The sequence below is a fragment of the Balaenoptera musculus genome, chromosome 5 (assembly GCF_009873245.2).
Source record: "Balaenoptera musculus isolate JJ_BM4_2016_0621 chromosome 5, mBalMus1.pri.v3, whole genome shotgun sequence".
Lineage (NCBI taxonomy): Eukaryota > Metazoa > Chordata > Mammalia > Artiodactyla > Balaenopteridae > Balaenoptera > Balaenoptera musculus.
Window position 1 is genome coordinate 10,761,231 of NC_045789.1, and position 18,283 is coordinate 10,779,513.

An 18,283-nucleotide genomic window follows, 5' to 3' on the forward strand; every position below is an offset into this window, starting at 1 on the left:
TTGGGTTGTTTCCAGTTTGGGGCTACTAATATGAATAAGGCTGCTCTGAATACTCTTGTACAGATCTTTTTGTGGACACGTTTTTATTTCTCTTGGGTAAATATCTCAGTGTAAAATTCCTCCATCAAGGGTGAGATATATATTTAAACTTTATAATTGTCTCACAGTTCTCCAAAGTGGTAGTACCATTTCACACTTCTACTGGAAATATATGAGAGTTCTGATTGCTTTACCCGCTTCCAACATCGGGTGTTGTCTTTTTAAATTTCAGTTCTTCTAATGGTAGTAAAATGGTATCTCATTATAGTTTTAATTGTTTTGCTTTGCTCTGATAACAAAAAATGCTGGGTACCTTTGCATGTGTATGGTAGCCATTTGTGTATCTTTTGTTATGTGTCTGTTCAAGGCTTTTGCCAACTTATTAACTGGATTATTTGTCTTTTTATTATTTATTTACAGGAATTCACTTTACATTCTGGATAGCTAGTTTGTTCAAATATCTGAATTTCTACCATTTTTCTACCATTTTTTTGCCATGGGGTCATGATATAATAGCCTTTTACATAGTGTGCTTATTTAGTTATTTTTGTTTTCATGTCTGTGAAGGACATTAGTCTGTGGTTTTGTTTTTATTGAAGTATTTGGTTTTGTAATATTTTGTATTAGTGTTTTCCTGACCTCATGAATTGAGTTGGAATATATTACTTCCTTTTTTAAAAGAGCTCATGAAGACATAATATTTCTTCTTTAAATGTTTGATAGAACCTACTAGTGAAACCATCTGGGCCTGGAGTTTTCTTTGTTGGAAAGTTTATTATGAATGGGGCTTTTTAGATTTTTTTATGATTCTTTCTATGAATTTTAGTAAGTTTTTAAAAAAATAATATATCTTTTTCATTTAAATTGTCAAATATATTGGCATGTGGGTCTTCTGGAGAAAAATCCGTTTAGGTTTTGCCTACTGAAGATATCTTTATTTCTCCTTTACTTTTATGGATATTTTTACTAGATAGATATAAAATTCTAAATTAACTGTCTTTTTTCCTTTGAGTACTTTAAAGATGTCATTCCACTGTCTTCTCTCATTCATTGTATTTAATAAAAAGTCAACCATAATTGTTGTACCCTTTATGTAACTGTGACTTTTTAGAAAAATTATTGAGTGCTTTCAAAATTTTCTTTGGTGTTTCAGGATTTTACCTACAGTATGTCCAGGCACAATTTCCTTCTCAGGGTTTTCTGAACTTTTTTAGTGTTTGGGTTAATGTGTTTCACCTATTTTGGAAAATTCTTATCTATTATCTTTTAAAATTTTATCTTTTGTCCTAATCTCTTTCTTTTCTTCTTTTTCTTTTATTTATTCCTATTATATCTATGTTATACCATATGAAAATGTTCCACAGATCTCAGGCACTGTTCCTTTTGTCTACACCTTTATCTTTTTTGTGTTTCAGTTTGGACAATTTATTTTTGACTTGTCTTCAAATTAGCCAGTTGTTTTCTTTGATATTTCCACAGTGCTATTAAGCTTATCAAATTAATTCTTTATTTCTGATATCATATTTTTTGTTTCTAGCATTTCCATTTCCTTTATAGTTTTTGTCTCTGCTGAAATTCCCTTTCAGACATGCTGCCCTCATTCTAGCAAAGTTAGGTTAAATTCTCTGTCAATACATCTAATATCTGAGCCGTTTCTGCATTTTTTTCTACTGATGTTTTCTTTCTTGACTATGGGTCACATTTTCTTGTTTCTTCATTTGTCTCATAATTTTTGAGAGGCATTATGTGTAAAAGAACTGTAGTAAATAATATTTACCTCAGAGAAGGGCATACCTTTTTCTCCTGTCAGGCCTCTAGCATGACGGCTGAGTCACACCAAGTTGTAGTGAGCTCGGTTTAATCTAAACCGAGTTGTTGCATCTTTTATTAGTTTTAACTCACTATAGTTTTTAAATACTTTGAGAGCGTGATCAGTATTTTCCTTTCAACTAAGCTTAAGATCTGAGCAGAAACAAAGCTCCAGAGAGTTCTTTATTCTTTGCAATACAGAAAAAGCTCTCTGAACTTTGTGTGTTATAAGACCTAAAATTAAGGTTTACTATCATATGCTGCCTTGACATGTGAAACCCCAAGGGCTTCATATGGCCTAACCACAAGTTCCCTTCCCCACTCTGCTCCAGTGGATAAGGTCCCCTGGCCAAATAATTCTCCTTATCAAGGGGACCAGGCACAGTTCCTGCTTGTCCCTGAGTAGTGGATTTCAGTTCTCTGCCAGACTGTAGAATTACTCAAACAAGCCAATTGCATCCACCAGTGAGAGCCGGGGGGGGCAACCTATACTCTTGGTATTACACAGCCTGCCTCTTACAGCTCCTGGCTGTTTGCTCTGTTCTCAAGTGCAACCCCTGTGTCGCCCTGCATGGTGTGTGGTGTCTTCCTTCCCAGCTCTGTGAATATATGTATAAACTGCTACCAATCTCATTCATCCAGTATCAGGTGTCATGTTCTGCCACCCCCATAACCTTAGGGTGGGAATTCCTTCCTCACCAGTGAAGAGGAGATGATTAAAACACTGTGGGAGATCTCCTACTTTACAGTAAAAAATCTATTTTTTTCATCTCTGATGAGTTATCTTTCTTCCCCAGAACCACCCCTGGATTTCTACACCATGGAAGATATTTCTCCGACCTTTTGCCGTATCACCTGCCTTTGGGGGACCATTGAAGTGTGCTCAGTGAAGACCTGGCATGCCTCAAAGTTATTTTTTTTCTATTCTCTTGCCCTTTACCCAGCCTATGGAGGGTTATGGCAGTGACTTAGTGGAGACTAAGTTCTCCTCTGTTAGCCTTCTCTTGTCACTACCCCAGGGAAGGGATGGGGGCTGAGGCTGCTTGTACAAACCTTGTGAGTGTGGAAGCCTAAGCTCTCCATTCAGCCTTTGCAGGCAGGGACGGGGTTCTTTCTGTGGTATTTTGTGCTAGTAGAGCAGTTATTGTCTAATAAGAGTTCTGTCTTTCTAGGTTGACCGTTTTCTGGTCCTTTGGCTTTTCTTGGGTTTTTTATTGTTCATGCCATTGGTGTTTCTAGTTTGCCAAATTCCCCAGTACTCAGTCTGGGAGGTATGAGGCAAAAAGAAAATCCAGAGAACGCAATGCTGTGTTGTTCCTTGGGTCTCCTAGCCAATCTGCCTTCCTTTCTTCACCTTTCAGAGTCTTATGTTTGTTTTACATATAGTGTCCAGGATTTTTAGATGTACTTAGCAGGAGGAATAGGGAAAAGTATGTCTATTCCATAGTTCCAGAAGCAGAAGTCACTAATGATAATCACTCAGTGACCAGACATAACTTTCATGAAGGTAAAGAAAATGTTATTTCTAAAATGTGCAAAAGAAATTAGTCTTAAAGACTTTTTAAATTAACTTTTTCAAGTGTATTGCTCTACTTAAATTGGAAATATAAAATAAGCAATAGTATAGTTTTGCATCCTACCAATATAAACATTTGCTTATGAAGGATATTTGGTCATCTTTTATCAATTTGTTCTTAATGTTCCTAATTATAAAGTTAAAATTTTTATGTTATTACAAAATATGTTGTGTTTTTTCCTGACAAACTAATACATTTCTCTCATTTAATATTAAGAATTATATGACTCATTATACTTCCATATTCCCTTTTCTACCAGCCTACTTAGACCTAAATTTTACTCTTAATTTCATTTTGTTGCACACCTGAGATTTTTCTGACATAACTACTTTGTTGTTACCCTTTCTTATACAGCCCTTAGACTTTGCTTTATAGTTCTCATGTGTCTGCAATGGTTTCAAAATAAACTGTTTCAAATATACTTTGAAAACAGATGAGGTAGAAACAATGGGCTTTCTGAGTTTTACTTAGGAAGGACTTGCAAGAGGTAATCTGATTGAAAGGGTATTCTAGGAGACCTTTTGAAGCTGTATTCATAAAGGGAGTACCTTGTGTTTATTTACATTGCTTTTTTTTTTCTTTTGTGTGGCTATGAGTTGGGGAAATAGATCCTCCTCTCTAACCCCTGACAGGTGCTACTACAGATATATAGAAATACATTCATAGTTTTATCCATTCATGTATTTGATAAATATTTATTGAATGCCTACCAAACACTGTTCTAGATGCCGGGGATGTAGCAGTCTTATACTGTCCTGGAGGTTCCAATCTAACAAATGAAAGGAGCATATTATCTGTGCTGTCAAGGATAAGGCAATGTCATCATTTACAATACTGCACAGGAATTGAAAAAGGCACCCAACCAAAAAGAATAAAAGAAAAAGGCACCCAACCAAAAAGAATAAAAAGTAAAGATTAGACTAAAAGCAAACTTATAAACACAACACTTCCCCTCTAATTCCATAAATTTGAACAAATAGAAATCATAATGTTATTAGCATTATCTCACTATATGTTTTAGCTGTGAAATAAAAGCTAAATGTTGAGTTAAAAACAATAGAGAAAATGAATTTAAGATAATTTGAAAATTATTTTCTCTAGATTTTTGTAAACTTAGATGTTTACTATTTCTTTTGGGGGCATATTTTCAGATGGTGGAAAGAACCAGTATTGGACATACATATCTATCGATTACCAGTGCGTAACCCTAGGAAGTTACTTAACTTCTTTAAGCCTGATTTTCTCTCAGTAAAATGAGAGTTGGATACTTACTTGGCATGATTAGGAGAATTAAATAATATGCCAAATTTAACTTATTTAGCACATTGCTTAGCTCATCAAAATCACATGTAAATCTGTTTCAGTCCTTCCCCCAGCCCTTTTACCGTATGGTTATAACCCCCTTGGGTCCACATATAAATGTAACACGTTTTTAATACTTTCAACCAACATAAAATCGAAGAAAGCTTAGAGCATTGTTTTCTGCAATTATCTTTTGACAGTGACAATTTATGGAGAAGGGCTGTAGTGAAGTATTAAGTTTCATACTATTTTAAGAAAATAATAATTTCTCATGTAAGAAAGAAAGAAAGAAGCCGCTAAGAAGTCCTATTAATCTAGTGGAAGTTATTCCTTACTCCCAATATTTTACAAAGGATAATAACTCTAGCAGCCGTACAAATGGCTTTAAATAATACATGGCACCATCTACAAACCATGAAATCCTTAATTTAAGATTCTCTTTTAACTCATATTTATATTTTTGTTTCAACTTAATAACTTATTTGTTTTTTCTTATGATTAGAAGACTAAAATAATAATGTATAATAAATTAAATAATAATACATTAGAGGGCTTCCCTGGTGGTGCAGTGGTTAAGAATCCATCTGCCAATGCAGGGGACACAGGTTCAAGCCCTGGTCCGGGAAGATCCCACATGCCGTGGAGCAACTAAGCCCATGCGCCACAACTACTGAGCCTGCGCTCTAGAGCCCACGAGCCACAACTACCAAGCCCGTACACCACAACTATTGAAGCCTGTGCACCTAGAGCCCGTGCTCTGCAACAAGAGAAGCACCCACAATGAGAAGTCCGTGCACCACAATGAAGAGTAGCCCCTGCTCGCCACAACTAGAGAAAGCCCGTGCTCAGCGACAAAGACCCAAAGCAGCCAAAAATAAATAAATAAATTTATTTTTAAAAATAATAATAATACATAAGAAAAAGAAAACTGAAATAAACCCATTATATCATCACCTAGAGAGAACCACTTTTGCAATATGTATTCAATCTTTTGTTTATGGTACAATGAAAAATGACATAAAAACCTCCTGATAGCACATAATATAATGAGTTTCATAGTTTCTTTCTTATAAATTACTCAGTGGGAAAAAAAGGCAATAGGGTAAAACATAATTTAATATAAAAAATTTAGCAGGCACAGGGATGTAGCAGAATGATGGGGTCCAGGTATACAAAAATCTGATGATATAGTTTAATCCAAGGACAGTATTTAGAGTAGTTAGAAAAATGATTGCGTATTCTTTAGGCAATAATCCGAGGAATATTATTTTTTAACTGTTATTTGATAAGTATTAATGAGTCTCAGAAAGCAGTTTCTCTGACAGTTTCTGGAGTACAGATACTTTTTGTCTCCAGTTAAGGGAAGATGCATACATCTAAAACCATCAGATGAGCTGGGGCTTCTCTGGGGAGTTACAGCACAAGATGGCTTAGTGAATTGATAATGAGATACAGAACCTTTAGCCTTTTGATTGCAAGGTCACTTGTAAGCTAGGATAAGAGTAACCAAAATCATTATTGGTCAATACCTTACGAGAGGAGGAATGAATTGCTTAGCTCAGTTCAGTTTTTATTATCATTTAAGAGCCATTTGTTATCACTTATAGATCCAATGAGTGACCCTTTACCACTCAAGTTCACTTGTCCTAAACAGGATCAAGATGTTTTTTTCAAATCATAGAAGCAAAAAAATCTACATGTGTCATTATTCTGCTTGTTTCTTAAACTTTCAAGATGGTTTCTTCATCGACTTTTACTAAATCTAGGAAAATGGATTTAAAATTGTACACTAAATAGAAATAGTTTACTTGGATTTTTCTAATTACTATTCTGCTCTAAGCCAAAGATAGTTGCTTGTGTCTTTTCCAGATTAAGAAGCTGTAATGTCTTTTTCTTAGTACTGAAAACCATGTTTGTGTTGTGAAAATTATGCAGTTTCATCACCCTTTTTAGTTACTAATTGCTGCCTGGACTGTCTGTGCTGGACCTTTCTGCTCTTTTACTAACGCAAAGTTTGTGGGATTGTTCTGTGATATATCCGAGAAACAGATGTTTTGTAATCCATGTCAAAGTCAACTGGGGTTGCTGCTGACTCCTGTGTATCGTAGTTTAAATAACCTCACACTATATACTCTCTAATATGTCGACAATATGCTTGTATAAGTGAATGGCAAAGATTAAGGGGAGAAAAGAGTATTAACACCAAAAAGTTAGTAGTTCAGAGGAAAACTAGGTCTTGTTTCAAATCCCGGTGTCCTGTATCCAGGATTAGAGACAAGAGTATATATCTACAATAATATATAACCAAATAGTCACGAGGTTTCCAATTTTCCAGTTCTGAAAGAAAACATTCCATGACTGAATATTTAACAAGAACCTAATGCCACACTTAGAAGTTGACAGAAAGATTAATTACACAGAGATCTAGCCTTCAGATAATGTACACAGGCCACGAGCAAATTGAGAGCCAAGAATATTCTTGCTTTATAATCTCATCACCTAAGCGAGTACCTTACTAAAGCTGACTGAGGGTTTGGGTAATTACTAAATGAATGAATGAAGGAAGAAAGGAATGTATGGATGGATGAACTGTTCCAGCTTGTTACTTGTACGTCTGAAAAGTTTGCTATGGAATATTTTACAGATGAGAGAACTTAATGGAAGTCTGAGAATCAGACATTTGTTGGAGTAGTGAAATCATAAATCCCATGAAGCACCTCTACTGGGAAAACAACCATAGAAAAGTCTTTGATCAATTTAGTTCCTCTTTTCTGCAGCTGTTATATTTTGCACTACAGAAGAAGTACAAAAACTGATCCCAGTTTAATTTATTTTCATGTGACTCCACTTTTTTTCATCCCTTCCTTAGTGGTAAAATACTAATCACCCCCAACCACTAGAAGATAAGGATTAGAAAATAGAGGAAGTAAATTTCTGATTATTCGTTCCATTAATTGGTTCTAATAGAAATTTGGAGAGCATAATTTAAAGTGATTTTCTTGTATACTCGCATAATTCAATAATTTATGCTTTTCTTTTTTATTATCATCATTGAGATTAACTTCAAATAATGCTACAGCTGAAGTGTATATATAAAAATAGGGAGGTATATATATTTTTCACAATTCAGCCTGTGATGTGTGAAAGAGCAGAGACATTGCAGATGAGTTTTTGTTTACGTGTGTACATGCATATATATGTCCTTGAACAAAATGTGGCTCTCTGGATGGGGCACAGTGGAAAGGAAGCATCACAAAACTTTCTCAAATTCCTTGTATAGTAGAACAAAATGTTCAACTCCTTGATTCAGCCCATCCAAACAAAATTCCATTATCAACGTGAAATTTCTCTTCAAAATCAGCAACACATGAAATATGAGTGAACCTAGGAAAGGAAAGTTACTTCATGTTTCTCTCATGGGTTTTCCTGATAATAATTGCCTGTGTTTTTCCATTTACCCTTAGCTTCGTCAGACACCCTTCACTGCTTCCACAGATCATCCTACCAAAGGTCACAGATCACACAGAACCTACAGAAACAGGAAATCAAACTTCCTGAGTCCACTACAAAACACAGAAACCTGTTTCCTCTACACATCTCAAATTGGCAAAGCTCTGTCTTCGCAGATTCAGTGTGGAAGCAACCACTGAAAAGGCTAGAAGGACTTTATCCCCCTCCCAATTTCACATGAGCTTTCTAGCTTCAAACTACTGAAATGGAAGGAGCAAGGCTATTCATCCTGCTTTCTAGTTTATGGAGTGGGGGGATTGGGCTTAACAACACTACACATGCTTGGACTACACCCGAGGATGAGAAGTCCTGGAACTCCCAGACCTCTGCTCCGGTTCCTCTGAGCAAAATACAAAGTCTTCAGGTGCAGCCAACCACCCAGATCACATCCGTGGAGATGGCCACAGCTCCTGAGGCAAGCACTTCCGAAGAGAGTCTTCTGAAATCAACACTGCTTCCCTCAGGGACAAGTGCATCTCCCGAGCATGTGAGAAACCCAACTCCCACACCCACAGGGAAGACAGAAGCGGTACTGAAGTTACAAACTCTTGCCCTCCCAGCCAAATCGAGCATCAGGTTCAGTCCTAAAGCAGAGTCAGTGGTCCTTTCCAACTCCACCCTGAAATTTCTTCAGAGCTTTGCCAGAAAGTCGGATGAACAAGCCATTTCTCTCAACTCGGTTAGAGGCGTGGGAAATCGATCCCCACGGGAAACGTACCTCAGCAGAGGTGACAGCCCTGGAAGCCAAAGAACCAGCTACCAAAAATCAAGCTTTGAAACAACTAGAGGAAAGTAAGAAACATTCTTTTCTTTTTTCTTTCTAACTATAAGGTTTATAAGATTGCAAGCTAACAGTTGTCTCACTTCCAGAAAAGGATTTCATGTCCAAGATGAAACCAGATCATATTTCAGTTAGGTGAGGTAATTAAGTGTTACCTTATCTAAAAGGGAAAAGATGAACAAACAAAATGCAGCAATTTATTTTAATTGAAGTGGTCGAAGTTACTAATAGAGGTGCTTTAACTGGGGATAGTCGGTAACAAACAATGTAACCTCACAGTGACTGTTAGTTAATTCAGATCAAGGGTATGTTGGTTGTGCTGAGAATTACACGCACAACATGAAAGAAAAAATGTCAATACAGTTAAGATGTGAACAGATTTAAAAACTGAAACAGCCTGCGCTGTGGAAAGTATATGGTTATCAAGCTCAAACTAAGCAGAGCTAGGTTGGAATCCTGACCCCAGTACTGTCTAGATCCTTGACTTGAGCAAGTCAATTGATATCCTTGAATCTCAGTTTCTTCATTTGTAAAATACAGGTATGGTATAAGGAGTACAGATAAAACTACCAACTTTGCAGGGTTATCGTGCAAGATTCAAATTAATGAGATGTGCTTAGACACATGCTTCTCACAGAATAGGTACTCAACAAGTCATATTTTACTAGTACCATTATACTGAATTATGCCATCATTATGAATGTGTTGACTAGAAAGGCCAATTTTTCAAATTGATTTAAAATTAGAGAAAATTCAATTTGAATTCTTGAAGCAAAATAATAAAACAAAGCTTAAAAGAGTATCATTAAAGAAGTCTTTCAAAAGGACCAAAAAACAAAAAACAAAACCCTGGAAAATGCACATCAATGTTCTATTCATTTAATGTTCAAAGTTAAACACCTGACTATATAAAATAATTCAAGTTAATAATAGCAACTAACACCTGCTATATGAAAGGCATTGTGTTAACACTGTTGTTGATATAAACATGAGACACTGGGAAGTATATAAGCCAATAGATTTGTATTTATGTATTCTTTATTATTCAAATCCATTTTTCACTGTATTTCAAAGGTTATGGAATTTTTTAAAACATGAATGTAAATTTGATTTTATAAAAACTTATTAACATGGTGGAACTTGGAACAGGCCAATTTACTGTAAAAACAAATGCTACAGATTACAAAATATTCAACTTAGGATAGATAGACTGTCTAAAACAGATATTTTAACAGATATAAATTAAACTTTCTCATGTTTAGGAACAACAGAATGTGGTCTATTAAGTAAAAAACGTAATTTATTGAGAGTCTTTTCTGAGTCATGTATAAGATCATTTCTATTAATCATATTTTGTTAGACTATGATTTAATTTTTTAAACCAATTATATAGAAATCTTAGGCACTCATAGGAAATGATTTGAACCCTTTAGAGATGTTATTATAAAGGGATTTTTCAATAGACTAGTAAATGTAACCAAAAGAAGGGAACAGTTGAAAGTAAAATACCAATTAAATTTTACATAGCATATAGAAAGTGGCATATGGTTGTTTCATAATTAGAACTAGTAATTGATAATTTGATGAATACTAGTTTTTAAATAAATGCTAGTTGTTTTATCCAAAGACCTCACTGTCAAAGCTTATGAACCCTTACTTATTTGATGACTGTTTATACATTGCTGGTCTTGGGGGAAACATAGAATTTTTAAAATAAAAATAATTCCTGCTCCCAAGGAATGTGTTATATAAAAAGCAAGCACCAACATATCTCAGATTTTTAAAAATTCATTATATGTTAGGAGGAAACAAGATATTAAAGGTGTAACTTGCTGAGCAGAACTCCATCCCACGCATTTTCCAATGAAAAGAATCTTAAATTATTTCTAGAGAAAAGAACTAACTGTACTTAGAGATTCTACATCCTGAGGTCCTAGAGAGCTAAGATTCTCTTTGGTAATACTTTTCTTTTTTTTTTATAAATTCATTTATTTATTTATTTTTGGCTGCATTGGGTCTTCATTGCTGCGCACAGGCTTTCTCTAGTTGCGGCGAGGCGGGGGCTACTCTTTGTTGTGGTGCGCGGGCTTCTCAATGCCATGGCTTCTCTTGTTGCAGAGCACGGGCTCTTCACGCGTGGGCTTCTGTAGTTGTGGCACATGGGCTCAGTAGTTGTGGCACGTGGGCTCAGTAGTTGTGGCTCGCGGGCTCTAGAGCGCAGGCTCAGTAGTTGTGGCGCACAGGCTTAGCTGCTCCACGGCATGTGGGATCTTCCTGGACCAGGGCTCGAACCCGTGTCCCCTGCATTGGCAGGCGGATTCCTAACCACTGCACCACCAGGGAAGCCCCGGTAATAGTTTTCATTAAGTATTCATTCATTAAGTAATACTTACTTCATTAAGTCCCAGACTTCTTACTCATTAGCCATGCAATTGATAATGGTATTAGAGAAAACTTAGGTCCCTCTATTATGGACACAGTGCTGATGCAAAGAAGCCTTGGTAAGGTCAAAAGAGGTCTTTCATATTTTCATTTGATTAGCAAATAATAATAATAGCAAACACTTTACGGCATTTTTCCTAGTACTGTACTATTCTGAGTGTGTGTGTGTGTGTGTATATATATATATACACACACACACACACACACTCACATATTTTCAATCCTTTCATCATAACCATAATTCCATGAAGAAGATTCTGTTACTACTTCATTATAGAGAGGTTAAGAAAATTAACTAGGGTCACTTAGCTAGTAAATCCCAGGACAGAAATTCAAACCCAGGCTGGCTGGCTTCAGAGACATAACTCTCAATCCGTACGTCATACTCCTTCAGCAAATACAGTCTATTATCCCAACTGGGAAAATACAAGTGGCCAGTTTATTTCCCCACTTCTTAGGCTTCAGAGGCTATGCTTTGCCTCCAGAATAAATTCCAGATTTCATTCGCAGTCGGTCATACAATGGCATCCTTGACCTGGCTCCTGCCAACCTCCCCAGTCTCATCTTCTGTGACTTTCTGGCCATTAAAATTTGTAGTTTTCTAGTCCACAATATGCTGTTTGTTAAACCTACCTTTGTTCCCCGTTTGTCCCTCTGGCTAGCATGGTCTTCTTCTCCCATCACCTGCTTCTTTTACACCTGATAATAATACCTCCAGGAAGCTTTCTCAGGCTCAGTTATGTGGCCCCTCTAACTGTTCATATAGCTCTCTTTGAATTCTTCTATCACCGCACTTACAATGGTATGTTATAATTACAGTGAGCTTGTGATCTCCTTGCGTTTAGGGACATATTTTCAGTGCTAGTAAAGTGTTTGGTTTACAGTAAGTACACAGTATTTAACAAACTGAATGTAAAGTTTATGGATCTATATGTGAATATATAGATGAATCCTTCCCAAAGAAATATTTCTGTATAATAAAACCTTGTTGACTTGGGATAAACTCATCTTAGGTTTTGGGGGTTTTTTCCTTACTATTTTTGGAATTTTATAGTGGTTCTATGTAAAAGGAATACTTCTGTCAATAGAATTTTTCTGGCATATTTTTGTCTCATCTTGTACTTTCCCTCATCTTACCACCACAGGAACTCCTGGCTACACCAGAGCTGTGGTTTCCTGTCTGGAACAGTGGGTGTTGGTCAGTGACCAAGCACTTTGAAACAGGCAGGATAGAAAGAAGAAATTGGGATTAATGCATTTAGGTATTGAACCAATATTTGCTGAGGACCTAATATGTCCCCAGCATTGTGCTTGTGCTGAAGGTAAAACAGTGAAGACAAACTCCCACCTGTTCTGTCCTCATGGAATCTGCAGTCCAGTGGGAAAAGGGCAATGGGGAGGAAAAACAGTACATCACAAATGCTGATGTTGAATCAAAATGGTGATGAACAAACATTCTGAACGAAGTTTATGAGAGTACATAAAAGGATGAGTGGCCTACCCCGGAGGTTATGAGCCTTCCCTGTGAGGATAGTAGGTGAAACGAGATATTGATAGGCATTAACTGCCTACCTAACTTCTCTCACAATCCCAACCCCTGCACACACGTACCTGAATCTTCATCTCAGTGAACGGCTAGTTCCATAACTAGAAACCTTGGGTATATCCTTTATACTTTTTCTCTCCTGGCCTTTATATAATCAATCAAGAAATCTTCCTGGTGTTCCCTCCAATAGCCCCCAAATCTTCCAGCTTCTCTCCACGTTCACCACACCATGCTATTCTTAACCACCATTATCTACCACTTAGTCTCCTAACTTGTCCACGTTTCCACTCTTGCCTCCACACGAGTGTGAGATCTTACAAACTTTTTTTATTGAATACGTTTGACATAGAACATTGTATACATTTAAGGTATTTAAGCTTTAATTCAGGTTAATGCGTTTCATTGGATGTAAGACTTCATCTACTGTGATGTGATTTTATGTACTAATCAGAAAGTATGACATTATTTAAAGTTTTTAGATTTATCTCAGAGTTTTTATATCACTTTTGCCTCCTTGAAATGAAGATATAAATGAAACTGGTTAAGACATTTCTAAGGCAATGCAATAACTACTGTCAGACCAGTAGTGACTAAAATATATCATTGATTTCAAAATATATTCCTGATTTCAGAGATGTCTTAAAACCTGTGAAGTTTAGTATTTTGCTCACATGCTCAAAATCACTTAGTAGCTTTCAATACATTTAGAATAAAGTCCTAAATCCTCACCATGCACACGGGGTCCTGCCTGACATGACCCCTGACTATCTTTATGATCTCGTTTTCTACCATGCTCCAAGCTCACTCCACTCAATCTCCTCCAGCCACACTGGCCTTCTTCCTGGTTACTGACCATGTCAAGTTAATACATATCTCAAGGAAACTCCTGTTTGCGCTTGAGAGAAGGCTCTTCCCTCAGCATTTAGACAAATGACTGCTTTTCTTACGCAACTTGAGCTTTAATGTCCCTCCCTCAAGTAGACCTTCTCTGACCACCCAATGGAAAGTTGCCATCCTTATCTTATCACCCCTATTTTTTCTTCAGAGCATTTATTTGAAATTATTGGGTCTATTTATGCAGACAGTTGTGTATTTTATATTTTTCCACAAAATACATTCTGTGAAGATAGGACCCTTGAACTTCTTACTTATTATTATTCTATTCACTACCAACAATAGTGCCATGCACATAGAGAGAGCTCCACCAAACTCTGTGGAATGACTGATTATTGGATGGACTTGGAGTTCACAGCGGAGATAAAGACTAGAAATATAAGTTTGGGAAATATGAGAACTATAGAAATATGGATGTTCAATTGAGAAGTTTTTCTTTCTTTTCTTTTCTTTTTTTTTTTTTTAATGAAAGGGAGGAGGGAGAGAGGGCAGAAATCAGAGCTCTTCTAGAGAGTTTCCCACTTACTTGTTTGTCATTGTATTTTATTTTGCATATAGAATGGCCATAAATATGGTAAAATGTTAATGAAATGGCCAGAAGGGAAAAGTTGAATATGAAACAAGATGAATACTATATTTGCTGAGTTTATTGACTTTATTTATTTTAGAATTTCATTTGTTTATTCTTTCTATAAGCCATATAACTTGCTTTATGTACAAATAGGTGGCTCAAGTTAAATGAATTATGATTTCTAATATGTCTAACATGATAAATTCTACAAGTCTTTTATTAAACCACTTGTAAATAGAAAATTTAAATTTTAAAATTTAATGGTTTAAAATTACAAAAACTAACCATTAAATTAATTCTGCTGCCTATCGTAATATGCATTTTTCTGATTAATTCTGTAAATTATGAGGTTTTAAATGTGAAAAATCTGATCAATTAAATTCAGATGCCATCTTAGTCCATTCAGGCTGTTATAACAAAATGAGCGACTGGGTTCCTTATAAACAACAGAAATTTATTTCTCACAGTACTGGAAGCTGGAAACCCAGGAACAGGTTGCCAGCATGGCCAGTAAGGGCTCTTTTTCAGATTCCCGACTTTTCATTGTACTCCCACATGGTGGAAGGCATGAGGGATCTCTCTAGGGCCACTTTTATAAGGGCACTAATCCCTTATACCTAACCACCTCCCCAAATCCCCATCTCTCAGTATTATCATAATGGGCATTTGGATGTCAACAAATGAATTTTGGGGGGACACAAACATTCAGTCTCTATCATGTGTAGTTTGCAAAGTTCTTATCAGTGGCCTAGTAGCATCCAAGGGGATTATTCTCACATGCTGTTAAATTCTAAAAAGAAACACACCATTATATTAAAGAGTATTTTTTATGTCCTTGAGAAATAAATGTATCTACTACATTACTGCCAGTGAAAATACTAAAGTATATTCTGTATCTCAGTTTTTTCTCATTAATCATTTCCTTTTTTATTTCTTTGATATTTCTACTCACTAAATTGCTGCTAAATATACACATACATATTGTATGATACATGCCAGAATTTAAGGAGTGATTAAACAAGAAATGTTTGTACACCTTCTGTTTCTTTAAATACCAAAATATTAATTTAAAAATGTGTTATTTGGGGAAATGCTAAAAGAGTCAGTTTACAGGAACAACTGGTTTAAGTATAGAATTAAGCATCACAGCACCTATTAGCCTGCCTTTCCCGAGGCTCTGTGGTCTGCACACTGGGAAAGTCTGACACCTACTGGAATAGAATTTACAATGTCCCTGAATACGTTGAAGTAACAGGATGGGGAAAAGAAACAAAAAAATAAAATTAGGTGAAATAAAACAAGTTTGTGAAAAAAGTTTAATTAAGGTATCTTTAAGAATTGTTTCTTAAGTATAACATATGTATTTTTATATCTAATTCAGTGCACCTCTTAAAAATGTACTGTCATTGGCTTTAAAACTTTGAAAATAGGTTGGATCCAAAAAGCAAACTCCATGCACATCCTGAGAGGGGGACACACTCAGCTCATTCTCCTAAAATATTACACTGAGAAATTATTAGTCGTATTATTATTGTATGTACACAATGATTTGTGACTCTGAGGTACTATACAGCATATATCATTAAAAACTCAATTACATTCACTACACTGTGCCCACCATGGAAGGCAAATAAGTGATGCCTGACAAAAGATTTTTATTGCAAAAGTTGGGATATAAAAGGGGTTTCATCTTAAAACCTAAATTAACCAGATAATTAAAGTATCAGAAATTCCCCATAATCTGAGCTTTTCATGATTGCCTCTCAAGATTTGTTTCAAATATTTACATGATTCTTTTATAAAACTAATACTTCTATCCCAGTTTATATATTATATAGACTTTTGAAAAAGGATGGACTATATAAAGGTATTTACACTAAAATAAAAGGAACCACAATATTTTTTTAATTTGAAAATAGTCATTTTCTTAAGGAGATTTGTATCAAGGTGGACTTATCTTTTGGACTAATAGCCAAAACTAAATATAAAAAGTCTAATGCTTTATTTGTGTGGGATTTACATATTAAGAATCTTTTTACTAAATCTAAATGCTTACTTCCAATTTCTGTTAATATTTCTTTCACACTGGGTATATTTCCTTTCTCATTTATGACTGATGAACTACCTGTAAATCCTGGTCTCTCATAATAATTAATTATTAATAATTTCATCTTTTTAGTTTGATTGAAAAAATAAAGATTCCTATAAAGATTACATAACATTTAGGAAGTATTTTTGTTCATAACTACTTAAGACTATAGAGACATTTAGAATATATTTCTTCTGAAAGCTAAGCCTCATCATATGAATTGAACATCACCAATAATAGTCTTCTGTCATGGTTTTCTGGAACTTATTATTGACCTGATATACATAAGCAATTATGGTTAAGATGAATTTATCAGGTCATTACAGAAGCAAGAAAGGAGCAATCTCTACTTGTGTACGAGGCAAAAAACAAAATGGGAGATATATACATACATATATATAGCTATATAGGTATCTATTCCCTTCATAAAAAATCCTACTGAGTTCTCTGAATCATGTAGGCATTACCAGCAGCAGCAAGTGTTTTACATATATTAAGTCATTTAATCTCACAACAATCCTGTGAGGTAGGTAGGTAATATTATTATATGTATTGTGTAGATGAGGAAGCCACATTTAATAAACAAGCTAATGGCTAATAAGTTGTTTCATTTTCTCTTGTTCCTCATTGAATCCCTAAGTTCATCTCAATAAGGGGATGACAGGAAACAAAGTCAAAATGTCCTTAAATACATCGTCTCCCCAAGCAGAAAATCTTCTCCAACTTCCAAGAGAAAATTACATATCATCGGCTGGTTTATGGAGGGGATTTTGCTGGTTTACCTTGATTTCTAGTGAATAGCCTCAGGACTTGGTATTTTCATGCTATCGTGTCAATTCAAATCACAAGTTATGAATATAAATGTTTAAACATTGTCTTCTATGAACAGGATGACAAGCAATTTATTAATCTGTGTTCTAAGGACTAGTATAAATAAATAACGTTAATTCTTAGATTGATGTCTTCTATTTCTTAAGGAAAATACTTGTCATGGTCATTATTTAAATGAATCCTTTGTTGCTTCAGTCCACTCTCAATTCAGGATAAGAATGGATATGTTTGGACCAGGGTTTGGTCAGGGTACACTTCAAATGGCAAATGACCAATTAATGGAATCTTTGTTTTTAATTTAGTGTTTTCACGGCTCCTTGGAAGACTGGATTTCTAAAATGTTTCAATCAAAAGTACAGTGATTGTTTACTTGCAATGCTTTTCTTAGTTCATTATCCACAAGCCTTCAAGTTGTCTATGTCAAAATAGAATCCTTTTCTCCCTTTTGTTTTGTAAGTTCTGCAAGGCAGGCTCATGTTCATAAATAACAAAAGATGTCTGCTTTTTCTTCAAACAAACATTTTACCTATTAACTTGGAAAATCCAAAGGATCAATACAAGCTTTTTTCAGTACATGTTGCTGCACAAAAGCAACAGTGTTATTACCATTAAAGAGAATCCCAAATGCAGTCTGCTGTTTGGAGTGTTCGGACCCCACGGAAAGCTCAATACTTCAAAGAAACTGCTCTCCGTCCGCCATAATCACTCTGGAAAAGTACAAAGGATTTCTAGATTTAAGCAAAATGCTTGTCTGGGATCATTACATTTGCTTTTATACTTGCCTGTCACCATTTCACCATGCTGAATTTTCTGTTTTTAAACTTATATTTTCAGATTATTTCGTTTTAAATTTATATTTACATTTTTAACATCCCTTAATGAGCTTATTTCA

The 18,283-nt window shown here is 35.4% G+C and overlaps 1 protein-coding gene across 1 annotated transcript in view; it reads left to right on the forward strand.

Annotated features, from left to right (window-relative positions):
* The first annotated feature begins 8,376 nt into the window (after positions 1-8,376).
* MMRN1 (multimerin 1) overlaps positions 8,377-18,283 on the forward strand; it is a 59,732-nt gene continuing 49,825 nt past the window's right edge. Inside the window, exon 1 of the mRNA XM_036854020.1 lies at positions 8,377-9,029. Coding sequence (XP_036709915.1) covers positions 8,443-9,029 — 587 coding nt within the window. The 5' untranslated portion in view covers positions 8,377-8,442. The remainder of the gene's footprint in view (positions 9,030-18,283) is intronic.